This window comes from Gordionus sp. m RMFG-2023, chromosome 2, assembly GCF_954871325.1.
Source record: "Gordionus sp. m RMFG-2023 chromosome 2, tfGorSpeb1-WG-v2, whole genome shotgun sequence".
In the NCBI taxonomy this organism is placed as follows: Eukaryota; Metazoa; Nematomorpha; class Gordioida; order Chordodea; family Parachordodidae; genus Gordionus; species Gordionus sp. m RMFG-2023.
Window position 1 is genome coordinate 41,019,285 of NC_088776.1, and position 27,577 is coordinate 41,046,861.

Here is a 27,577-nt window from a genome sequence, read left to right on the forward strand (position 1 = left end):
TTGAAAAATTTATGTGAGATATCTTGAGAGAGAAAAACAAGCAAGGAATAGCTAGAAAGGATTGGAATAGAAGCGATTGAAGTGGTGACGAGAAAAAATAGATTGAAGTAGTTTAGACATGTAGAATGAAAGGCGATTGAGTAAACAGATGTGCCCTGATGAAAGTCAGGGTTGCTAGATCTCCTGCTTTTGGCGAAATTTATCGATTTTTTACTTTAGTTTGCACCAAAACACGCTGTCTATTGATTTATGCTCTCCCATTTTTTTTATAATAAAAATAACTTAACCAGAACTTATGCCATCATTTAAATTCAATCATATATTTAAAAGGTCAGTTTAACATCCAAAAAAATTCTTAAATCGTAATACCAAAATAACTGGAATTCCACTTATTCATGGGTCAGAGAAGATAAAGAAGCTGGGGCATGCTTTATTATCAATAGACATAGAAATAATTACTATGAAATGATATGCCAAATTCAGCAGATCCACAAGCAGGATCAAGATAAATTATTCTATATATTTATAAAGAATAAATCTTATTATAATATTATATATTAATAATTCTAAGAAAAATGCTTCGCCTGGCAACAACTTACCTTTTTAGTAAAGGCATGGAGCATAAAGTGAATGCACAGATCTACTCACGCCCAATTTTAAAATACAAATAAAGTAAAAATTAGAATGTGATTCCTTTAATCCAATCCCAATTTTTAAAAATGCTCAACGTGGGTGCAAAATATTTTTATGAGCTAGGCTGGAATTTCACTAATTTTTTTAAAGCGTAAAATTAGATAAATTTATATATTAAATTATTACAAGTATAAAAGTATTTTATGGGCGGAAAAAAAATTAACGGGTCAGTCCAAAAAACCTTTTCAAAAATTCCCACAGCCCAATTTAGCATAAAAACTTCCATCTAGCCCAAGTAATAATATTCAAGGTCACTGCCTATAATCGTTTTACATATTTAAATACCCAGAATATATAATAGTTTATTTTTTTAATATATAAAAATATAATATAAATTTAATTGCTATAATTTATTTATGCATTTTTTTCCGCTATTGATTAAAAAATTTCACAGGGTCTTAATAATCCAAAAAATAAATAAATTGTTTTATAATATAAGGATGTTATTGCTATTCTTAAAAAGACAATATAGAGCGCAATTTATAAAAAAATCCAGATATTTTATAATATATTTCATTATAAAAATAAGGAATATTTAATTTATCCTATAACGAATAAATAGTGTTTAAAAAAATTAAATATCTTTAAATTTCATCATTGCCCATGCATCTTTAAATTGCTGATTCCTGCATTACAACATCTGACATTGTATTCCCACAATCACTAAACTTTTTCCAGGTTTTCGACGGATTCATTTCATAATCTTTTAAGTAAGCCTCAAATTCGGGAGCCACATAAAATAAGCGACCGGTGTGATGATTGTGATTAGATGATATATCAAGTTTTAAAGGAGGTTTGCCTTTTGTTGTAATAATGCAAAATACGTATTAAATATATCATAGCGTTATGGTTAATTATTCCAAAAAACCAAAAATTTTTTTTTAAAAAGTGTCTACTATAAAAAGATAAGTTTCCTTAATAAATTACTTTTCGATTATCGAAAAAACCCTAATCTAAAAAGTGTTTTATAATAATTCATGGGGTGCAGCGATGCCCCACAAGGGTTATAAAAACCTTTTATCCATTATAAAATGTTTTTTAAATGATCGTTCGCATTTTTGGGACAACTCAAGCTATTCACGAGGACGTTGCATAAAAAGTTATAAATAAGACATCTAAGGAGGGACTGATTGGCTAAGGACTCCATAAGACATGTCTAATATAGGCTACAAAGTTCGGTATTTAAGTTTTATTATAAAAGTCATACAATCCTCCCATTACAGACTTCTAAACGGAACCGCCGGTATAATTATTAGTCCCCTAATGTTCTCTTACTGTTCTAATGCCTTTTCCAAAAGTAATATTTGTCTTAGAGTTTAAAAAAATCTCACCTTTGATTATGTCCGCTGCTTTTTCTGCAATCATAATAACAGGCGCGTTAAGGTTGCCAGAAGGTATAGATGGCATGATAGAAGCATCGACCACTCTGAGATTACCGCTCGTCCCATAAACTCTTAATTGCGAATCGACTACAGGCGAGGCTTAAAAAATAAATTTATAATATAATAGTTTTTTTCCCATATAATAATAGTATGGAAGGAACCTCTGATTATTTTATGATTTTGCAATTATCTAATTCCAGGGCTGTGTTGATCCACAAATCAACTGGTAAAGTTTCGGTTCTATAAACATTTCTAATGTTTTTTTATTTATTAAAAATAAAAATGGTTAACTTAATTCAATTGAATAATAAACGTATACTATAAAAAAATAAAATAAATTATAATATAATATAAAATCTTTAATGATGTTAGTTGTGCAAGTGTAGAAGGTCCAGGCTGTAAATTTGGCAAGGACGAAATAAAAAGAGCAGTCAAAAAGATGAAAAAAGGGAAGGCAGCGGGTTTAACGATAACGAGGGTGGTACCAGAGATGTTTAAAGGTACTGATGACTTAGGGATTGAATGGTTAATGAATTTAGCAAATCAAATTGTCACAGAAGGATTATTCTCGAGGATTGGCGAACAAGTATAATTATTCCAGTATACAAGGGGAAAGGTGATACTTTAGATTGGGGGTCTTACAGAGCTATTAAACTTTTGGAACATGCAATGAAAATATTTGAGAAGGTGATAGAGAAGCGGGTAGGGAACAAGCTAAAATTGATAAAATGCAATTTTTACATCGATGAGAGCAATTTTTGTGGTGAGACAAATACAAGAGAAGTATCTTGCGAAAGAAAAGAAACTGTATTATAGTGCGCACAAGTTTAGCGTTTCAAAACGCAAATAATAAATTTTAAATGCATTCGTTTAAATTGGACAGCATTTTTTTTTGTTTTAAATTTAGACGTTTCATATTAAAAAAAATAATAATTAACGGTACAATTTAAACATAGCTGCGTTTACGTTTTTTATTTGCGTTTTGAAGATGGGTCTTGAGAAAATCAGGTGTGGAAGAATGGCTGGTTATGGAAGTAATGTATGTGGGAGCACAAACTGTGGTACGGACGGATGAGGATAGTGATAGCTTTGAAGTGAATGTAGGACTTCACAAGGATCCGTGTTGAATCCATTATTATTTATCTTAGTAATGGATGTGGTGGCTAGAGAAATGCGTCCTGGGAGCTATTATATACAGATGACCTTGTATTAATGGCAAACAGTGAGGAAGAACTTGGGAATAAAATTAGTAGATGGAAGATGGCTATGGAAGCAAAGGGCTTGAAAATGAATGCAGCAAAGACAAAGTTGATGATTGGTGGGTTGATGGAGGAATTCGGCAACTGGCCTTGTGGTGCATGTGAGAAAGGAGTTGCTAGAAATTCAATCCAATGCAACAGATGCCAGAAATGGCTGCATAATAGATGTAGTAAGAAAAAAGAAAGTTTGATGTTAGCAAGGATGACCTTTATTTGTAGACCGTGCATAAAAGGGATACATAATACTGATAACGTAGAAAATGGTGGTTTGGATATTGGCAATGTGTTAACCCTGGGAAAGGTGGACAAGTTTTGTTATTTGGGTGATATGCTAAAAGCAGATGGTGATGTAGATTCCGCTGTTGTTGCAAGGGTCAGGCATGGAAGAAGTTTCGAGAGATGTCGTTTATTCTAACAAATAAAAATGTCTCTCTGAAGTTAAAGAGAAAAGTTTACGTAAGCTGAGGAGTTGTTTAGTTTGTGGCGGCGAACATGGGCAACGAAAGCGATCCACGAAGCCAAATTAGAAAGAACAGAGATGAGAATGGTTAGATGGATGTGTGGGGTATCTCTGAGAGAGAGAGAAACTAGCAAGGAATTGCGAGCAAGATTGGAGTGGTAATGCGAAGGAATAGACTAAGATGGTTTGGGCATGTGGAATGTAAGACAAAAGATGACTGGGTAAAGAGATGCACCTTGATGGAAGTAGGAGGATCAAGACTTAGAGGAAGGCCCAAGATGACGTTAAATGTGTTAGCGGTTGATATGAGAAAAATATATTTTACAAATATTGATGCTCAGGACAGTCAAAAATGGAAAAGAAAAATCAGAGGGAAAACTGGCCAACTTGGGTAAACCTGGAAATCGCCATTAAACGGAGAAGAAGATAAAATCAATCAAGATTTTTTTTAAAAATATGATCTTATCTTATCGTTATAATAGACATTATTTAAAGCTATTAGTATCAAGATTTTGCCCCATCTAAAGCCATCAATTAACGTTTTATATTATTATACAATTTTAAAAAATTTTCAAACCTAATTTGCAAATTTTAAATTGATTCAATATAATTCAAAAAATGAAATTACTATTAGGTTTAATTTTGCACATATAATATAAGTCTTTATTTTGCATTTTCTGCATATAGGTTTCTTACATTTAGAACATTTTCTCGTAGTTCAATATTACATAGACCGCTATTACAGGTTTGCAATTTATCAAATTTTTTATTAAAAAAATTTTTTTTTTTATAAGTTTTACATCTGATTTATGTTAAAAATAAACAAAATATCTCTTTATATTTGATATACTACCCATGATTATATACTTGTCATACTTAGGCAACATATTTGCTTGTATAACCATATCTGATTAATTTGACTTAGTTGTATAAAAATTTTAAAAGGATGAAATATAGATGAGATTTTAAAAAATGAGATATTATACTTCTTTAAACAATAAATTAAATTCTTTAAGCCTAAAAAATGCATGTATGGCTTATATACAAAGGAATATAGTTATAAGTGAGCAAAACATTTTTTAAGGTTCTGGTCCGGTTCTCAAAGATTCCAATCTATGTATATGATATTTTTTAGAAGTAAATTGTAAATTATAATATTAATTTTAAATAAGAAAGAGTCATTAAATGTCTTTTACATCTAACTTAAACAATATTGGTAACAGAATATTTTACTCAAGACTTAAAAAGTTTTTATACAAATTCAAATAAAACCTTTACCTTCTCTTACCATTGTTTATTACAAAAATTTGACTTATAAACTTTCATTTCCCTTTTTCTCATGATCTATTCCCATTCTGCAAGTGCCCGATGGATGATAAGCACTATCGCATTTTTTCTTAAAAAACTCTTCGACATCATTATTAGGTCCTGGACTGATTTCGGCATCTCTAAAGGGCTCGAAAGCTGACTGAGAAAAGATATCTCTAGCTACTTGAATACAGGCTTTAGCTTCGGCTATATCCTTTGCAGTAGATAAGTAATTAGGATCTATGGCCGGATGACTAAAAGGATTGGAATCAACGAGTCTAATAAAACCCCGCGAAGATGGACGCATAGATCCTACGTGAACCTTTTATTTTTTTGATTGATTTATGTATCATGTAATTTCAGTTTTTAAGGTGATTAGAGAATAAATGTGTTTTGGAAAAAGATTTGTTAGCAGATGGTAATTAAGAAATAGAAATAATCTTTCTTTCCATAAAAATCCTAAGGAGTCCACTACTCCATATAACTTGAAAAAAATAAAAAAATTAGGGTTTTAAATTTGAAATACGTTGATGGCCCTTTTGCAACCATGAATTAATATTTAGACAAACACTCCCGTGGGTATTTTGAGACCGGAGTGGGTTTGGAACCATTTCGAAAAATCGGTCGGTCATATTACATTTTAACAAAATTTCGGCCACAAAAAATCCCGACTGAAGACATCTTAATTTTAAGAATTAATATACTATTAGTGATCTGCACCAGACCTACTTTTTTTAAGTCCCAACCGGACCAAATTTTTTTTTAAAAATTTGTCCGACCTTTTTACTACTTTATCCCGAAAGGCCAGGCCTGAAATTAAAATAAAAATTATTTGTCTGCTCGGCTGGACCCAAATTTATTTAAATATATTAATTTACATAAAATTAAATGATATTATATTAAAAATTTAAGCCCAACTTGGATTGATTTTTCTTAAAAAATATTAGTTCGCCCCTATTTTAAAAATATTTTTAAAAAAATTTGCAGATCACTAATTCCTAGCATGGTTAAAAAATATATTTCTCAAAAATAATTATAAATCGTAATTAACACTAAGTTAAATTTAAGTAAAACATAAGACATAAAATCTGCATAAAAATAGTAATTCTTTATTTCTCCTATAGATGCACTTTATTTGTTTTTCTCATATAAAGTGCCATTTGAATATATATACATGAACGACTCCCATGTTCTAATTTTTTTACTAACTCTTTTGTCTTGTCTTTCTTTATTTGATATCTTCCTAACAGGGAATTTTAGACTTTATATTTATTTGCCTCGTTAACCGACCTTGTTCATTATGATATCACATTTTGGCAGAAATACATTATCTTCGCGATATCGTTTAGAGTTATTATGACTTTCTGTCCATAAGAGCAGGCTGGTAGATTCGTCGTAATTCATTAACTCAACAATCTGATTTAAGGACCTGGGGTGGATTTTTGTTTCATAGGAGGACGCCGTTTGATTATGCTATATATTTGTTTCCTTTTATAATATTGAATATTTCATCCTTTTCCGGCTATTTAATTTCTTAACAATACCGCAAATTTAACCTTATTTAGGCTACACCTATGAATATAAATATTCCAAATCCCTCTCTCTTTATCAATTTTGTTCACATATAAACACAATGGATTGTACAATTCTAGACCAAAACTCATATAATATATATATACTCACCTTATTCATTGGCTCCTATACCACTTATTAACAAAGTTCCTTTACCTTCAAAATTAGATAATCAATTTTTTTTATTCTTCCAAGGATATACTAAGTATTACACCACATAGGATCAAGCAGGAATGTGAACCTGGACCCGGAACCCTCGTAATTTGGCTGCACCCGGACCCTTTTTAAAAGTGGAGGAAAACTTTTTTAAAAATTAAAATATTTTTAAAAAAAAATAATATAAATTTTTTTTATATTTTTAACTTTTTTTCGTGGAATCATTTTTTTATCTTCGCGTTTTTCTATCAATTTTCTTACTGGACTTCCTTTTATTTAGAAATTGATATCATAAATTATTTTCTAGTGTAGACAATAATATTTTATTATGTAAATTTATTAATATGCTATGTTATAGAAATACGTTGATTATTATGAAAATTATTTTGTAGTACAAGAATAATATTTTAATTTAAGATAATTGGTGCCAAATAAAGGACCTTACTAACGTATTAATTCCTTTAAAAATAACAACATTAAGATTACAATCAGAAAATTATGTTTATCTAATTTTTATGGCATATGGATTAGATTTAGATAAATTTACTAGTCCTTTTCCATATGAAATTACAAAACATGAAAATTCGAGAGCAACAATATTTGCAAAATAGTGTTGTATATGCTTCTATATATTATGACTCTCGGTAACAAGTTTTATTGAGAAACAGATGACTAAAGATCATGGGATTTATGGCATATGCAAAACTCCATTACAACATATTGGGGCTACGACAATACCTATTGATTGTATGATAATAATGATAATGATAGCAACATTGATGATCTTGAAATTTTACTTTTAGATAGTGAAAAAAAATGAAATTATCATCAGATAGAAAAGAGGATCAAAAAATGCTAATTATATCTTTAATAGAAAAGTTCTCAGTAAGAGAATAAATAAGGATATATATATTTTAAACTTCTGGGAAGAAAATTCTTCAATTATATGTCTTGTCTAGAATCGTCATGGCTGTACCGGCGACACAAGTACAATAATTTATGTATTATAAAACTATCTATTTTAGGTCAGTGTATAATGTTTCATTTTTGAAATATACATTGTCTAATTTACGTGGAAATCTCAAGGATGATATTTTAGAAGATATTATGATTGTGCGATTAAATAAAGCATTTAAAATATAAATTATTTCATTTTAAAATTTTTTATTTGTAAATTATTTTATATTGAAGTACAATAATAAATGAATGAAAAAAAAGTCTTATTTTGAGTCATTTTTTTATGTCCCCTGAACCCGGACCCTTTTTAAATTTTATTCCTTGAACCCGAACCTGAATCCTTTTTTTGTTGAAGGGTTTCCCTGGGATTAAGTTCACATATTGGGAGTTGCATTTTTATTTTCACTACACGTTAACTAACTATTAATCAACTAAGGATATGAAAGGCTAACCTTAAATGTTGAAGTTTAAATGGAGAAAAATTTAGGGACATAGCTGTATTCAAAAAATCTTCAAATGAGCATTTATAGATTTTTCCCAATATTAAAAATCTTTGTCTGCTTCCAATTTATCCCCTCACCCTTCATCCTTCTTTTTCCTAAAATATCTTCCACCCATTTTTCACTATGGTGATGCCAATATCAAATATAGATTCAAAGCTAATATTTACCATCAATGAAAAAATTCGGATCCAGTTAATATTCTCATTTGGATCGGTGAAAATTCTGTGGAAGTTCTACTACTTATCAACATTTTTTAATAGATATCTCGTCTAATATTCTATATTTCTCAACATTTTTTTTCTATAAATATGCATCTCTTAACAGCATGTTTCAACAATCAACATTAATTCATTTTAATATCGTCCGTTTTTTTATAATAAGATTTCCAATTTCAGTGATTGCATGTATTAATAACTTTAACCAAAAATATTTTAAAAAGATGGGGCCTCGCGGAATTCCTTATTTTTTCGGGAATTTTTTTCCCCTCTACCGGACCATCTGTTCATTGGTAAATAAATTATAATAATACAAAATCTTTATATATTGCGAACTTTGTTAAATAATTAAAATTCATAGCCATCAATAAAATCAGAAAAGATAACTGACCAAATATAAATTAGTGATTATTTCCATAAAAGATGACTTTTTTTTTGTCTGATACCCCTAAACCATCTAAATTAGTTTTAAAGAATGTTCAGCCAATACAATGATACTTTTTTTTATATATGATCAGAAAATAAAACAACATTAAAGGATCCCTTAAAGGAAACTTATATATTTACTTGATATGCGTGGAAGGTGGCTTCTTTTCGCCCGTGATCCTCGACGAGTCCGGCCAAAAAATGAAATTGTATATCGGGTTGTACTTTATCGAATAAATTGTTTATTCCTTCATTTTTTGTAAAATTGGCGCTTCCGCCCGAGTTAGCATCACGAAAACCATCGTCTATACAACTCCTAATGAAGCCCCCTGTTTCTAAGTGGGAAGTAGATGCTAAACCCTTAATGGTAAAATTTAGAAAATTATAAAAACAAAATATGCCAACACAACCAAATATTCAGAAATATTAAGCCTAGATGAAATGAATTAATTCAGGAATTAGTTAGTGTTGTAAATGTTATCTTAAAAGTAATTCCATTACTAATTGCGATTTTCTCTTATGTTGCTTTACGACGCTAAATTAAACTAAAAAACTCGATAAGGAGTTTTAATATTAACAATTAATAAAAGCTTACTGTTATTTTTTCCTTAGGACAGTAAAGAAAATTAACAAAACACACCTTTTGATTGAGGAACCAATTGAGTCCTATTCGTATAGTATTAAGAGGAAAATTCCAGGTGGCATTATAAAGGGTTATGGGTTGTTTACATCGGGCTTGAACATAAACTTCTAAATGGTCCATTAGATTTGAACCCACGCCAGGAGAATCTATCACAGATGGAATGTTTCGGCTCAGACAATGAGAAGCTGGGCCTGAGAAATTATATTATACAATAATATAAATCTTCAAAAATGATCATCTTACTAGTCACTCAAACCATGTAGATCCTTTTAAAGTTAAAGTATTAGTAACTACTTCTGCCATTTAGCCAAAAAATAAAATATAATACTTTTATTAGAAATGGTAAACAATATGTATATAACATATAAAGATGGTTAAAGGGCACATAAAAAGCGGCCAGAAAATATAAGTTGTCAGATAGTTTTAAAGTTTGATAAATGTCTAAATTTTATAGCGGGGTAGAGTCATGTTATGTCGATAGAGATTTGACATGCGATGGATTCTAAAACCCCAAACATCTGATACGCTTTATTAAGGCCTTTGCCAAAAAAATATTATAATAAGGGTAGTTACACAAAGGTCTAACTTGATTATAATTACGTTATATGCTGCTTAATTATTTTTATGCACAGATAAGAAATAATAAATAACCGATAATAAAAATCGCGAAAACAATAATTTCATGTGTGTAAAAGATGATATAATTTCAATTATATTAGTTAATAAATAGATGATTAAGATGAGATGAGAAAGGATTGTTTGGTAGTCTGAAAGCTTAGGATATTATGTGAGGAGTAAGGAATTGGGAGGCTAATCTCAGTCCGTGGAATTTCTCCATCAGGTCATCAACAGTTACGTTCTTATATAACTTACATTTTGAGCCGATATTTAAGTTGTACAGTTGTTTGCTTCATATGTCTTCTAAGCGATAGGTTTAAATCCAGAATGCTTCAAAATATTATGTTAGTTATTACATTATTGTTTAACTTCAAAAAGTGCGTTTTGTAGCGGAAGTTTATTGGTAACGTCCTGCTAATAACGCTGATTTATATTAATGGTTAAATGATTGGAGAAAGTAAATGAATAAATGATTAAATAGCATGAAAAATTAATTTAATTGATTTTGGGATTGTTTTTGTTGTAATATTCAAATAAGAAAAATGAATAAAAAAGATTTATTATTCAGATTAAATAAAGTTCAAGTATAGAAAAGTATAGAAAAGTATATATAATCGGGAATATTTTACTTGTAAGATGATTATAATTATTATTTTGCGAACTTAATTTTTAATTTTAAATTATATTAATTTTATTTTGATTATGTTTTCACTTTATATTTAAGTATAATAAAGATTTAGTATCATATTTTAGTTTTAACTTTTCTTTATTTGACAGTTTTTATTCAAAAAATATATATTATATTATAGTAAATGAATTGTATAAGTATTGGTAATAAAAGTAGGCATCTCAAAATCGCCAGATTAACCCGATATCAAATATCGATGGATTTCTGCTATTATGAATAGTGCACTGTAAACAAAAAATTTCCCATTTTGATTTTACTCTTTAAAAAGTGACTTTGGGTTTTGGTTCTATTTTTCAGGGTTTTATCACGTTTATCGGTTAGTTTAATTAATTTATAAACTAACAAAACAAAAACATTTTTTTAAATTTAAATATCACAACATTCGCAAACAACATAAAGCGACATTTAGGATCAACAAAAAAACAGGCTGAAATATGTAAACACATTTAAATTACCTTTCCTGGTGTAACAACCAAATATTGAGCACACTGTTTTTTAAAAAAAATTAAATTTATAATATAGATTAAATATCTATAACACATTTAATATAATTTCCAGTATAAAGAGAAATTCCAATATGCATACATTATATTATATCACACCATAAGATATTGTTTTAAAAATACCTAAAAAAACCGTCCAACTTCTTCAAATTTTACCAGATAAATATCCCACTTATTAAAATGTTTTGATTTATGGAATCCGATAATAAACGTCAATGTTTTACGGGCTTAAGTTCCTCGCAGTTAGTATTTTAAATTTCTTTTGGTTCATTGAGAAATGTTCACTTAAGCGGGTTATAATGATAAATCATAAATTCAAATTAACATTTTTAAAATTTACCGATTCCAGATAGCATAAGTAACTGAGGTGAATTGATAGCACCACCACAAAGAATAATTTCTCCTTTAGTTTTTATTGATAGGCTTTTATTAGATATATTAAACTCGATTGCATTCTTGGCATTGAAATTAGGGCATACAAATACAGCTTGAGCCGTTTTGTTGGCATCGTCCATAACTATTTTATGAACCAATGCATTGCTAAGCACATAAAGATTAGGTCTTATGAGTGCAGGTCTGAGGTAGGCTTTTGAAGTGCTCCATCTAACTCCCTTTTGAAGAATAAACCCAAAAAAATTATAATTTATTTTTATATTCAAAATTTTGATTCTCTTTTGTAAATAATCTCAGAGGAAAGTAAATTAAATTATCTATCATGGAATTCTTACGTGATTAGACTGGGGTATTTTCAATTAAATTTTTTAGGCCTAGTCCGGATGTTTATATACAATATTATAGCCCGTGTTAGGTTCTAGATCTCTAATTCAATTTATGAAGAGATATTTACAATTATATGAAACATATTTTCAATTTTGACTTTTAGAACCCCTTAATATAACCTCTATTAGAGTTGAAAGCTCAAATATTTTTTCTTGGTTATGTGATATATATTTATAGTGTCACTACAAAAAAATCTAGAGGGTTGAGTTAAAAATCGATTTTTTAAGGCGATTTGGCGTAAATTTGTATGAACATAATTTTAACTTGAGGAATAGTGTAAAAATTTTATAATAATTTTAAACTACATGATCTGATAGATAAATAAAAAATAAATAAACACAGCTTATATATTTCCAAACTCGGTTTATTAAGCTGAGTAATTTTTTTCCTATTAGAAAAAAAAGACGTTAGGAAATGGCCTAAATAAAACTTTGCAGAAATACTTGGTATAAAATAGAAGGACAATGATAAAAAAAACTATCTTCAGGCTTTTTGTAATAACAATTTTAAAATATCTGGGGTATAGCACTTAAAAAACCTTACGAGTATTAAAAAAATAATATGGCACGTTAAAAAACGTTATGTATAGTCATGTCCATCGGTCCCACGCCTTCCTGCTGAAATCCATTCATATCACTAGTGTAAGGATAACTGGCTTGTTGACCGGCTTCAATAAAAGCTTTATATAGAGGATTCGCCATCTTAGCTCTACTGACGTGGAGAGGACCTTTATCTTTATTATTGAATTGAATAAAAGGTATATGAATATTTTTTGTAAAATATTGCCAAAATAATTTAACAAAATATAATAGGAACTGTTTAATGAAATATAAAGCATAAAAATTTTGCCAATCAATCATATTATTCCGAAAGTTTTTGAACCTCCGATATACATATCTCCGGGCAGATCATCATGCCCTTCAGCTTTCTTAAAGTAGGGCAAGCAATCTCGATAAGACCAGCCTTCACAGTTGTACATGTAGCACCATCTATCGTAATCGAGGGCATGGCCTCTTATATACACCATAGCGTTTAGGGATGAGGAACCGCCCCATACTCTGCCTTTTAGGATATTATTTAAGTTTTCGAAATTTATAGTTTCTAAATTATTTTTTCTCTTTTATGTTCTAATCAGACTTAATTTACCAGTCTAAAAATAAAACTTTACTTTATAAAAAAAGGTGACAATAATTTGATTGGTCGAATTTTTTTATAATTTGCTTAATATAGGTTATATATATTGTATTCCTTATTAAATCAACCAAAAAATTCGATTCTTAACCCAACCCCCTTCAATTTTTTTAAAAAAAATTTGTAAGATAAATAGTATAAATGTCGTATTGGGATATATTCATGGGGATTCGGAATTTTTTAATTTAATCATTTACTGAGGGCGATTTTAAAAATTTTATTCGACAATAAATGTATTCCAGTAGGTGTAGAGTGCATGCTCTATGAATTCCAGGCAATTTTACCATGAACTTTTAAATATTTTTAAAAATTTCACGACAAAAGTATCTGAAATTTACATTGTGGACACTATACAAAATGAAATACATTCCCTGTCAAGTCAGATTTTCCAAATTTGAAAATTCCTTGGGTATATGATTATTGAGATATCGAATCTCCATGGATTCCATATCCTAATACGACATATACATAATTAATAAATATATAAAATTTTAATCTCCAACTCGCCTTACTTCTTGAAATATAGCCACCTCTAAAAACGTAAAAAATCCAAAACCCAAATTAAATAGTATTATTTGGAATTTTTGCATTTTTAAAGGTAGCCATATCTTAGGAAGTAAGGAGTTGGAAATTAAAATGTTACATTTTTATTAAAGATCTGCAACAGGTTGGTTTTTAGCCAGGCCCAGTTAAAAATTTAAATATTGAGCGAATGAGCGAGCGAATTTGAATATTTTTGGGCAGAAATGACTAATATAATTTAAGTAAAAACATTAAATAAAAAGATAAAAAACCAACCAATAAGCTATTTTTTAAACATTGGGTGGAAGGGTGTTAAACAAAGTTTCTTAAATGGGTGGGTAGGCGAATCAAAAAAAACAATGGACAGGCATTTGAGTTTAAACCCCGCAGATTGCAGACCTTTCGTTTATATGTTATCATCATATAATGTCATAAAAGATAGGACTGTACAGATAAATATTGGATCGAATCGGGACAGCGTTTTTTAAATATTTGACTGGGTCAATAATTTTTAAAAAACCGATGCGATATTTTTTTAATGCTTTTGGTCATATAATGAATATATAATTATAATATTAAATATCTTTTATTTTATACATTAATTTTATAATAATATCAAATTTATAAAAGGAACCAATTCAATTTTTTTGTAATGTTTAAAAAAATCGAATCATTTTAGAAGATAGTGTAACTAAATATATAATTTTTTGTTATACCTGCAAAAAATATCTAACGAGTCACAGGTTGTTAAACGATTTGATTTGCCGATTTTAAAAAAACTTAAGATTTTAACCAAAATAAATTATCCAAGCTTAGATATTTTGCCCACAGCTAGCAGAAAAGTGACATCCATTGTCTAAATTTTGAGGCTTATATAATATTTTGGCTAAAATCTTGATAGCTGCTTTTAATAACAGGCGAAATCTAGCCGTTTAACAAAACTACATTCAACCATAACCATTTCCCTATTTTAAATGAGATAATTAACCTTTTGAGTACAAAAAAATGATATACATAATAACTCGCGGAAGTTTTTCTGATTTTTTTTATGACGTTGAATCAAAGATAGATGGTAAATAAAATCAATTTAAATATCGTATCGGTTTTGTAGTAATATAGGGTACGTAAAATTTGTGGATCGACACAGCCCTAAAAAGAATATGGAATCTCAGAATATTCGAAATCCCAACGTGCAGATTCAGAATTTAAAATCCTGAGGTTTTTCGGATTTTTTTAAGAACCATGAGTTTATTTTTAGAGGTGTATCGATACTGGGTTTCAGGGCACATCTGAACAATTTTTCCGATATCAAGGTATATATTGAAATGACCGATATCAGTCTGTTCATAATAACAGAAATGAGTATATCGGGAATAAAATAAACAAATAGAATATATTTAAATTGAAAAATTACCATATTTTATTAATACGTCATTTTGGTATACTGAATTAAATCGATCAAATTAATGATATCGGCCGTAAACCGATATTCTTAAAAATTAGAATGATCGGGATAATTTGATATTAAAAAATCGGTACACCCCAGAGAAAAGTATTGGGTCTTTACCCCTCGGCCACCATGGTTGTGGAAAATTTGTATCAAATTATGGTAATTTTATCAGTTGTATTTTTAATATCGCCATTTTCTGACGAGGGAATAATTATTAGAATTAAATTTCTTTTCCATTTTATACAATTGAGACATGATTGAGAACAAACCTCTAGGCCAATACATAACCCTGTTGTTAAGGTGGCGTTGAGGCACAGTTTTATAAAACCAATTATACTTGTCGTGACAAAGATTGTACATGAGGGCGGCGGGCATACTGATTTTCCAATTCCACCAGTAATCCGGGGGACCAGCTTCTATTAGCAAAACCTTTAAATTAAAAAAATATATTAAGCATAAGTTTATATGAGCACTATTGGATGCAAATCATTCACGAATCTGAGCAAGATTTTTAGGATAGTATGTTCAAGACCAAATTTATTTGGTGGATTAATAAAGTATTCAAAATAGATTATATTAGTAGATTTATAAAGATATGATGTTAAAACTAATAACTGGCATTTGCTTACATATTTAAACTTTTTAAAAATTATTTTTTATGAAATTTATCCTTCCTCCTTTCTATAAAAATTTACTTAGGCTATGTCCTTAATTACGACACTTTTTTTGAAAAGTTTTAAAAAATTACAAATTTTAAAATAATCCTATGTTAAATTTTTGAAACTTTTTAGCAATATGTTTTGTACATATTTTTATTTCGATTAAAAAAAAGCTTATTTATTTATTTCCACTAAAGTTCCCAAAATTTGTTATTTCTTCAAGTTTTGGACATAACTTTAATCAAAATGTGAGAACAAAAAAACACTATTTTATCAATCAAAATATTACTTTCATACCAGGATCCTCTGTCAGCCTATTGGCCAATACACAGCCAGCAGATCCGGCTCCAACTATTATATAATCATAAGGTCCATTATCGGCGGCGGCTTGAACATCACCTATCCATCGTCGCCGCTTGCTAAACAGTTTCTTGAAAACGGAATGATTAAGTTTAGGTTCTTGTAAACCTTTACAAATTAATGTGGTAGAGGAGAAATGACGTTTAATTGAACCATGGATATTCGTTAGTTTATCGATATTTTGGGATTTATTATGAGTATTTGAAAGCGAGCCAAGATTGCTATGACCCTTATTTTTTAGGCCTTCCTCTCCGGTGGCATATAAAATTTCAATAAAGTGATTTAAATCGTCAGCTAAATGATGGGCCCCTTCCCGCGTTAGGAGTGGACCATCCCCTATGCCGGTAAGGATGCCTACTATAAGTCCTAGTCCGGCCGATTTACCCATCCCCATATCTACGCCCGTATCGCCTACGACAGCTGTTTCGCTGGGAGGTATGCCCAACTTTTCGCATATTTTGAGTGCGTTTAGCGGAGAAGGCTTGGGAGTTGAACCCGGGTCATCCCCGCAAACTATAAAGTCTAACAAGGTGTCGAGCCGACCTAAGCGCTTGAGAGTTGAAATTGTCAGGGCTCGGTCATCAGAAGTGCAAAGTGCAATTTTGAGGCCACGAGATTTTAAAAGGGTAAACAGAGAACGAAGATCGGCTAATTGTTTAAGCGTCATAGGCTTGGGTTGTGTTTCGATGGTTGATTGAAATTTCGAGGTAACGTTTGTATATTCCGGGCTATTATGGTGGGTGCCATCGGTATTATTAAGCGGTATCTTTTTTTCGTTTGATACGAAATTAGGAGAAGACGTGGAATTCTGAGAAGTAATATCGTTGTTAAAATGATCGAATTTACGAATATAAGTAGTACAAAATTTATTGTCAGAGGTTGAGTTATTTTGGTCATTATCATAAAATGGTGTATTATTTTGACCATGCTGAAAATCAACTACTATATTTTTGAAATGTGAGGCCGAGTTGGAGTACGCTTGCCCTACAATCTTTTCAGCGTAGTGAGGTGAAAAACCTTCTTGAGAAACCAGCAAATCTGTATGGTATTAGACATATATGAATCCTTTATATAGCGATGAAAAAAAACTATTTTTTTAAAAAAATTACTACAACAATCGTTATGGAAAGTACACTACACCAATACTTTATTGCAATTCTCATCAAGATAATCTACCAATATTTTGGAAAAATTTTAATTATCACTTTATAATTTGCTTATTTTGTTAAAATGATTGCTTTTTTGCTGTATTTTATGAAAAAAACATTTTTTTATCCCTAATCCTACACAAATAAAAGTTGTTATACAATAAGCGTTTGTTCTTTCTTTGTATTTACATATTTTTTTATTTAAAAAAGCTGAAACTTTTCTTTAAAGTATAAGGAAATTAAAAACACTTAAATTTTAGTTGAACTAATCCATTATATCGATGGCGTTTTAATTAACTTATTTAACATTATTTTGCAAAAAAGCATTATAATATTCAAATTATTTTATTTGTTACTTTTAAAATTCTATTTTTGTATATTAAATTGTTAAAATTCTCATATAATTTTATTTTAAATATATTATTAGTTGAAAATCAGAATATCTGAACCATGTCCCTATAAACTTTTAAATATATTGATGCATGTCTCGTTATAGTCTGGAATGTTTCGAAAAATATTCACGAAACGTAAATCTTTTCATTTACTTTAGATTCTATATAAAAAGCAATGATGGTTTATACACTTATACTCCAAATTTGGAACGGGAACCTCCTTAAAATTAAAAATTTATAGGAATCTGATAATTTTAAAAGATCCAGTGTAATTAATTTATATGTGTATTATTCAAAATGTTGAGTGACTCTTGAATTATTTTAGATACTAGTCCTAATAAATTTTAAATAATAACTCCAAGAGGAATTTTAGGATTTTTAAAAATTGTTCCCTCCAAAGCAAATGCCTGATTATGCGCCGGGTCATAATGGATCAGTTTTCATCAAGGATAACATTGGGCCCGATATTTTTTAAAATTAAATTCTAATACAGATTGCGGAGAATATCTTCTGAACCAAATAGGATTCTTACAATCATTTATAAGGGAGTTAATCGGCAACATTTTGTTAAAATCTACTAGTCACTATAATCACTTAAAATTGATATTTATTTTCATGTAATCAATGGATGAGCATTTTAAAGAAGATTCTTCAAGTGGAATCAAAATAATTTTTCATAAATAATAATATTTAAAAAGGGCTAAAAAAATGTAATTATAAAATTGTACAGATTGCGGAGAATATCTTTTGAACCAGATAGGATTTTTACAATCATTTATAAGGGAGTTAATCGGCAACATTTTGTTAAAATCTAGTCACTATAATCACTTTAAATTGATATTTATTTTCATGTAATCAATGGATGAGCATTTTAAAGAAGATTCTTCAAGTGGAATCAAAATAATTTTTCATAAATAATAATATTTAAAAGGGGCTGAAAAAATGTAATTATAAAATTGCAAATATTGTTGAAAATTGGCCAGATCATTAAATTCTAAATATAATTTTTATACAATCCACGTCATTAATGCTTAAATTTTTGAACCTTTAACAATCTCCAAATTTAAAAAAATCGGTAAGTAATAAAAAATTAATTCCAATTTTTTAAAGTTTGATTAAATGTAAGTATAACATAATTTTTTTTAAAATTATTAAATATTGATAATATTTGTCAGAAAAAATATAAAATAAATGCTGATAATAATTGATATTAATTATTCTAGCACTAAAAATTCACAATAAGCGGTCACTTGAATTGAGTTGCGTCACATATAAATCTAATAGTTGCCAATATTCTTTGAGGTATAGAAATAATTAGGTTTTGAGATTAATTTATGGATATGATTCCATATTTTCAACTTTTTTTGAGGGAATCTTCGGTTTTTGAACATTGCTTAGCTCATTTTAATGTTGCCCCATATATTTTTAATAGTTTCGGCCAGGGCTTGCCCCTGGACATTCTAAAGCTAGTTGTTATAAAATAACCACTTTTGGACAATTTAGATGTTGACATGAGGCTATATACTTCTGGAATACAAAGCGCCTACAAGAAAGTATCAAATGAACCAACCAAGGCTTGAGCTAATATATATCACACTAGACCTATAAGAATTCAATAATTAGATTATTGGTATTCGATTCGAAAACGCAAATCTAATAATTGGGTTTATTCATTAAGCCTCGAGATTTTGGCAAAAAATGTTCAAACCTTTCTACAATTTCTGGCGAAATCTTGAGGCTTTTAGGTATTTTTTGCTTAAATTTTAGTAATGGTTTTAAAAAATCAACACCCTGGCTAAAGTTTAAATAAAATTCAACTGTATATTTTTGTATTCTTATTTTAAAAAAAATTTAATAAAATTATCTTGTAAATGAAATTTAATGTGCTCGCCATTTTTGCACCAAAAAAATGTTATTCTATTATTCTGTGTTAATATCCATAAGGAACACAAACAAAATTTAAAAAACGAATATAGGCTATTGATATTGGCCATTATTCTTTAAAAATTTGGTATTATGATTTAATATTAATGGCTAAACTACCAAGGAGGCATGGTTACACGTCAATTCAGTTATTTAAAAATCATTTTATTAATATAAAATCAAATTGTTTATATATGGCATTTATCAAATTAAATGTGTTGATGGTTAAACGTTGGTTCTATTAATTGAATTCCGGGTAGAAATGTCCTGGACATAAATACCCCCGGACAAAAATATCCCAATTTTAATAAAAAAATTTAAATGCTTAGAAAAAAGACACGTAAAAAAATACATATTAACTTGTTCTACACGGTTTTAAATATTGTTAGATTTTACCGAATGAAGTGGGTTGGGATAAAATTAGTATTTTACTTATCTAAAAACACTACCCTTTCTTTGTTGCAAAGCTCTACGCTGCTAACGCGGTCGACAAACTTGGTATTATAGCCTGAATCGCGTAGTTAGGTAAAAACTTGGTTAATTGGTACCAAATGGAAAGTAAAAATGTGGTTGTTAATTATTAATTAATTAATTTAAGATAAAAATTAAGGATATAAAATTAATTTATTAAAATATTAAGTTAATTTATCATAATAAGAATGTTTACATTCAAAACTCGCTATTAACTTAATAAATTCTATACATATACTTTTCAAAAGTAAATAACAATCAATGTAACTATAAGATTAATATTATGTTAAGTGAAAGAAATAATATAACAAGTCCGTAGGTTAATACAATTTAAAATAAGTTTCGAATGTATTAACATTCTCCCTTCTGTTCTTTCTTCAATCTTTCAATGTTCCTTGCAGTCGTCGTGGAACTCGCTTCCAATCCTTTGTTGTTTTGTACGTTTTCCTATCTCTTCTATCCTCGATCCCGTTCTGTTCAAATCGTTATCATTAATTCGTCGTTTAGTATAGAATAATTTGTCGAATGTCAAATAAGAATAATGGAATTGGAATATAGAATGTATTAGTAGAATATTGAATTGAATAGGAATTATTGAATAAGAATGATAAAATTGGAATAATAGAATAATTGATACGTGATTCGCGTTTTAGTTTGACGATTAAATTTATTTTTATATTTTGTGTTTTAGTTTGGCGTTTAAATTTATTTATATATTTTGCGTTTTAATATCGATTTTTATTTATATATATTAATAATTTCAATCCATAAATATGCAAATAAATATTATGCACATTTCCCTCTCTTTAAAATTTTTTTTGAATTTAGCACCGTTGTTTTGTAATTTAAAAAGTGTTTTAAAATAATAATTCTGCTTTTAGTAAAAAATAATTTCTTAAGCCTCAAATGAAAATGATCTCCTCATCACATCTTTAAATATTTTTCTAAAATGAAGACGTTTAGTTTTTAGATAACTTCTCTTTATGATACTTTTAATAGTCTTCAAAGTTTTAAGTTTCAAATTTTTTTTATCACATTTAGTATTACTTATAAAAGTTTTTTTAATTTTATAATTTTCTTTAATATTCGTATCGTTAACTTCTTTAATCACAAATATTTCTTTAAATACAATCATATGATTTATATCTTTTAATTTATAAGACTTTATACAGTCTTCATATAAAAATTGTAAAGATATTTCATTAAAATTTTTAGTTACAATTTTTAAATTTTTATATATTTTAGTACGAAATATGTTCTTTATATTTTAATTTTATTTTTAACTTCATAAAAATTTTTCCTGTTTAGTCAATTAACGCCTTTCCAGTTTTGATAAGAGTCTGAATCAAAATCAGATTCAAATAAATGTTGTATTATGCTTAAATCGTCTAACTTATTTGTCTCAGTAATTTTATTGCAAGATTTATTTTGAGTTTTGTTATGATAGTTATTATTGTAACTATAAGTTTTATATCGAAAATTATTATGTTTTTGATCCCACTTTGGATCATACATATCTATTTTGATCTTTAAGTTATTTCTTTATTTTTATATTATTGTATAACACATTTTTTTTTATCTCTAACTCATCTTTTAGTTTATCCTCCAAATCTAAAGTATCTAGTTTAGTGATAACTTTATCAAAAGTAATTAGTATCGATGTCTTCTGCCTCACACACAGTTTTTATCATCTCATTAATTTTATCTAAATCTTTTATTTTATAAATTTTTCGTCCTTAGATTAACTTGCTCTATGATTCTAGGACTTACTATTTTTGGATATAAAATTTTAAGTTTTTTTTTATTATTCAGCCTCTAAGCTTTATCGATTAATTTGGGAAATTCGATCATATTTCTATCAGTTTTAATATTAAATTTATCATTTATCGGTTCGTTTATACACTTTATTTATTTTTATAATATATATGAATTTCTCTTTGCTTAAATTAACAGTGTCCTATTTGTTTTATGTAATATTTTTTTAAGGGAGTTCATCGACCTTGTACTTTGAACTATTTTTAAGATGGCCTTTGAAGGTTAAGAAAATATTTATTTTATTTATTAAATAAGTTCAGGTTCATCGACCTTGTACTTTGAACTATTTTTAAGATGACCGTTGAAGGTTAAGAAAATATTTATTTTATCTATTAAATAAGTTCAGGTTCATCGACCTTGTACTTTGAACTAATTTATTGTGGTCTTTAAAGGTTAAGAAGATATTTATTTCGTTAAATTTTATTTTATTTATTTATCTGTATTATGTATTATTATTATTTTTTTTTTATTTTTAACAATGACCTATGACGATTAAAAAAAAATCTTTATCAAATTTTCAAATAGAAAAATTATATAAAAAAATCGTAGCAAAATTAATATGTAAAAATTAAAAGACAAAAATTATAAAAAAAAATAAAAATTGTTTTCAAACAAATTTTATCATTCTTTATATAAACTAAAAAATATAAAACGTCTATGAATATAATTATAATATGCATATAAATTATATAATATAATAAATGTAAATAAATACAGAATATAAAATTCTAATAATAAATGCACTATTCAAATCAAGCAATTATTTCTTGCACAATATAATAATAGAAGTAATTATTCAAATTTAGTTTTCAGACATCACAATGTCTAAACAAAATTATTTCTCATCATTTTATACAAAGCACTAACATTTATCCTTGTTGCACAGCCCTGATCTAACTTCTAATGTAGTCCATGAGCTTGCCTTGGTATCAGGGCTTAGCCTGACCACGTAGTTTGGTAAAAACTAATAGATACTTATAAGCTGCTCACCTAAGTATCTACTAGATTTTATCAAATGTAGTGGGTTAGTTTCTAATAAAATTAAATATTTCTCATAATCTACTTTTGGTTAGATTAACCCAAGCCCATGTCAGGTTTTGCAACAATTGTAGCAATAAATTTAGCTAACATTTAAATATTTCCCCTGTACTCCACATATGTGCATGAATTTTTATAAAAAGTTGTGTAAAAATGCACAGCAGCTGTGCATCATTTGTTAAATTTTTAGTAAAGAATGAAACTTATTGTCCTCATTTTCTAAGCATTTAAAATTTTTATTAAAATTGGAGTATTTTTGTCCTATGTCTTTTATCCAGGACATGTGTTGAATTCAATTAAAAAACCAACATTTAACATCAACAATAATTTGATAAATGCTATATAAAAATAAATTGTAGCTAAATTAGATCAGTGATGGATTGCTGCATTAAGTTATCTATGCATAATTGACGTGATACCAAGGGGCATAGTCCTTAAGAAATTTATATTAAAGACCTACAAAATCAATTGTTTCAGTCCAAGCCAACCTGCATCTCTGTAGCAGAAATATTTTTAGATCAAGACATAACCAAAAATTTTAAAAAAGTTTATAAGGAAGATCTCAAAATATTTATTTTATTGATTAATGTTATGCATTAAATTTAAGTATTTAGCACTTTGATAATTTAATAATGTGTATCTATTTTACCTACTTACCTCATGATATTTTAAAAAAAACTTTTCTTAATTTTAAATTTATTTTGCAATTGTATTAATCACAGCAAAAAAAGAATAATGAAATATAACATTAATATTTTTTGGGCCACAAGCCAGGCCTATACTTTGTTTATGACGCTATCACCAGCTCCTGGCCAGCTCTACAGGACCCTAATTCATACACTATGAGGCAGATTCCAAATTTATGATTAATATTCTTTATTAACCCATTAATGGTCAACATAACATATCTGCAACAGTTGTTATTTATTGATTTTTCACATATAAATTTTTTGAATTGAAATAATTTCACATATAATTCTTACAGCTTGAAGATTGTATTATACCATAAAAAAACTTTTTTTTTTGAGTGTGCTTGATGCCATTGAAGTTTGACAATTTTGGACTATAATGTCATATGTTCTAGGCTTCTTCATTGAAAGAGTATTCATTCCCTTTAAATTCAATTGACATAAATTTATTTCTTATTGATGCCTTAACCTATTCTAATTAATTTTAGCCCATCATTCTATATATTCTCGGAATCATAATCATAACCATTTATGCAACGTTGACCACATAAGGGTTCAGAAAAAATTATATAAAAAAAATTTGGCATAATATTTTATTATAAATTTTTGTTTATATTCTTACTAAACAAAAATACTATTTTTTCCTCATGATATTTTTAATATTTATAAAAAAAAATCCAGAAAATTTATAATTTTATTGTTATTTTCATTATATTTTTTCATTTGAATATAAAAATTATTTATAAATTATTTATCATCATCTTATATTTGCCAAATTTTTAAATAATATTAGAATTATAAGACAATTTCAAACAGTTGATGAACTACCTTATCCATGCTCTTCGACGAAGGACCTGTTTATAAAACAGATGTTGTAATTATACCTCATAATGCTGTTTTAATTAGTGATGAAGAAGATTTCGATGAAAACGATCTAACTGACACACCTAATCTTCCAGGGGAGATCGAAATCAAATATCCAGCAGACATTGATATTGTTCATTTCGAAATATTTAAAATGAAAAAAATTGGTTAATACACATCTAAACCTACTCATAATGATAAATTTAATATCAAATCTTCAATTTGATTTGATCGGTAAAACTACAATAAAAATAAATTATTTTTTGATTAAGAAATCTATTCACAGCTTGTGGATCAATCATATATATTTATTTCAAACAAAACAATAGACCTAATTTTATTACAACTGAGTCAGAGATGAATAGTATAAGAATTATTTTGCTGTTACTATACCAATCATTAGGAATTCAATGATACAACATACATTTCGTGATATCAAAAGGAATCTACATTTATCTAATAACTCAACTCTTGATGAAGAGGATAATCTTTGTAAAGTCCGCCTATATTTAATTTGATTAAATAAAACAACTATTTGGTATATTTTTACATAATTTATGCATAAATGTTCATCAAAGATAAACCCATTTGATTTGAATGTAAATCATGGACCTTTGCTTCCCTGATGAATACATAATTGCATGTAATATATATCAAGGTAAAAATAAAAGCCCAATGGCTTCGAATCTTGGATTAGGAGGTACAGTTGTTACAAATTTAAGTACCTCCTTTGCATTCTTTCAATAATTTTTTTTTACATCTCTAAGGTTTTTATCATATTTGAAGCATCTGATTTTTCGCAACTGAAACTATAAGAGATTAAAAATTTTCTCCTAGAAACAATTAAAGTTATGGCAAAAAAGAGGGGCTATTATGACTACCAATTTGAAAAGGCATATGAAACATATGTAGTTAGATAAAATGATAGTTCAGTGGTGACAGTTGCATCAACATGTAAAGAACCCTCTATGCAACATATCGAAATTCTTTCGAAATATTTTCTCAAAAATAAAAATCACACATTCTAATCTCATAAATTAATATAATTTCAATATGGGTACCACCTAGTGGCAACATATAAAATAAATATATGAGATAAAAAAATGGTGGTGGCCTATTTTTAGCAATTTTATTGATGCAGCTATAGAATAAATGAGATAAAAAAATGGTGGTGGCCTATTTTTAGAATTTTATTGATGCAGCAGGAGTAAATTCATGGAAGTTATAGAATCAATTGAGTGAATCCTGATGATAAAAAAATAATTACCAACACTTTGGTGGGAAATAACTATAACACTTTTGAAAACTCCCCTGGTGAATTAAAAAGATAAGCCCAAGTAGAGGCCATCCTAGTCAATTTTTCTCACTAAGTAAAGACCTGAAAATTCATATGGTCATTATGTTACAACTATTATTGATAACAAAAGGGATGTTGTAAGCTTTGTCATAGACAGACAAGATATACATGAAATATGTGTTAAATACCAAGACATATTGATTGTTTTAAAAAATTTCATAAAATATAAAAATTACAACATTGTATCATATAAATGTGAAATATGTAAATAAATTTTGAAATTATCTATTGTATTTCGATATTTTAATAAATAAAATTTGAAAAAATCAAGAATTTTTATTGGCTGGAAAAAGGATAAAGTTTAATATTACATCAAAATAAATTTCAGCTATATATAATGTACATAAAAATCATAAATATTATTCTTTAAATATACAGTTTATAAATAACATTCTTCTTATAATTCTAATCCAATTTAAACTCAAAGTGTAAATAAATATTCAGTGTTTATGATTTAATATCGAAGTTAAATATACCTATAATTTTGTTTTTAGTTTGAAAAACTGTTCCCTCTGCAACAATTCCTGGTATAAATTTTTGACTAATCTCATTATATCCCAAAGCTTCATATAGTTTTGATTTTAAATCTAGCTGAGTGCTATTTTCTATACTATTTTTAAAGGTTATTAATATTATTTGATTATATTTTGATAATAACTTTGTAATAATGTTATCAAGCCATGGTTTCCATAAGGAATTAAAGCATATAAGTGTACCGTCTTTGTCAAATATGACTAGTTTAATTTTTAAGGGCAAATCACTGGTTAGATTGACTGTATAATTGGAGTAAATTGTTTTATTTAATGAAATATCATAGTATAAAAGTTTGCATTTTGATTTTAATACTCTTGAAGAGAACTTTATATTAGCTTGGAGTAAATTAAGATTAAAAAGAATGTATAAATGCCTTACCCAAAACAATGGTATTAGATATAGACTTTCCAGTTCTTGCCAGCATTATTCTTAATGAATGAATGCTAATTAATATATCATTGTTATCGTTATTTAATTAACCGCATGTTTTTATAGTGTTGTCAAATGGTTCGACTTAGCCAATTTTAAATTAGGATTGCAGCCAAAATCGTTAATATAGGTCTAAGCCATTTATGAGCAAAGTTTCCAGTCTTATGTAAGATTTTTGCCTAAAATATTGTGTTAATCATTTTTAAAATCCAGCCTTTTAACAACATTAGATTATACAATAATGATCCCGAACTTGAACAATATTATTTAATTAGTAGCATATTATAAATAGATTCAGAAAATTTGTGCTTTATAAATAATGGTCTAAGCTTTAGGGTGGGATCGAGATGTGAGTTATCAAGACAAACGGGGCAGCCTATCATGGCCGTCGAGATTAGAATTTTAGGGGCAGCCAAATTTTATAATTTAGTTCAATTATTTTTAGCCTCATAAAAAATAAAAAAAATTTGTATGTATTACCTACTACATCTTTTTTTTGTAAAAAATCCAAATATGATTCGAATCTGGGATGCCTAGCCTCATGTACTATAAGGAAAAATTTGATTTATATT

At 28.0% G+C, this 27,577-nt stretch overlaps 1 protein-coding gene across 4 annotated transcripts; it reads right to left on the reverse strand.

The window, feature by feature from the left end:
* Window positions 1-1,071: 1,071 nt before the first annotated feature.
* LOC135925063 (uncharacterized) lies at window positions 1,072-27,028 on the reverse strand. Of its 4 annotated transcripts, none has more exons than XM_065460219.1 (14): window positions 26,955-27,028; window positions 26,701-26,911; window positions 26,519-26,652; window positions 16,275-17,383; window positions 15,596-15,755; window positions 13,046-13,225; window positions 12,742-12,896; window positions 11,724-11,994; window positions 11,336-11,368; window positions 9,572-9,765; window positions 9,073-9,291; window positions 5,115-5,424; window positions 2,025-2,174; window positions 1,072-1,492 (listed from the first exon to the last, which is right to left on the reverse strand). In XM_065460219.1, the coding sequence occupies exons 1-14, from the start codon at window positions 26,998-27,000 to the stop codon at window positions 1,305-1,307; spliced, it is 3,360 nt and encodes a 1,119-aa protein (XP_065316291.1). In that variant the 5' UTR covers window positions 27,001-27,028; the 3' UTR covers window positions 1,072-1,304. The 4 variants fall into 4 exon arrangements, with proteins under 4 accessions (XP_065316291.1, XP_065316292.1, XP_065316294.1 ...); XM_065460221.1 differs by lacking the exon at window positions 1,072-1,492 and adding an exon at window positions 2,237-2,327 and having other exon boundaries at window positions 2,035-2,174; XM_065460220.1 differs by lacking the exon at window positions 11,336-11,368 and having other exon boundaries at window positions 1,073-1,492.
* Between the last annotated feature and the right edge of the window lie 549 nt (window positions 27,029-27,577).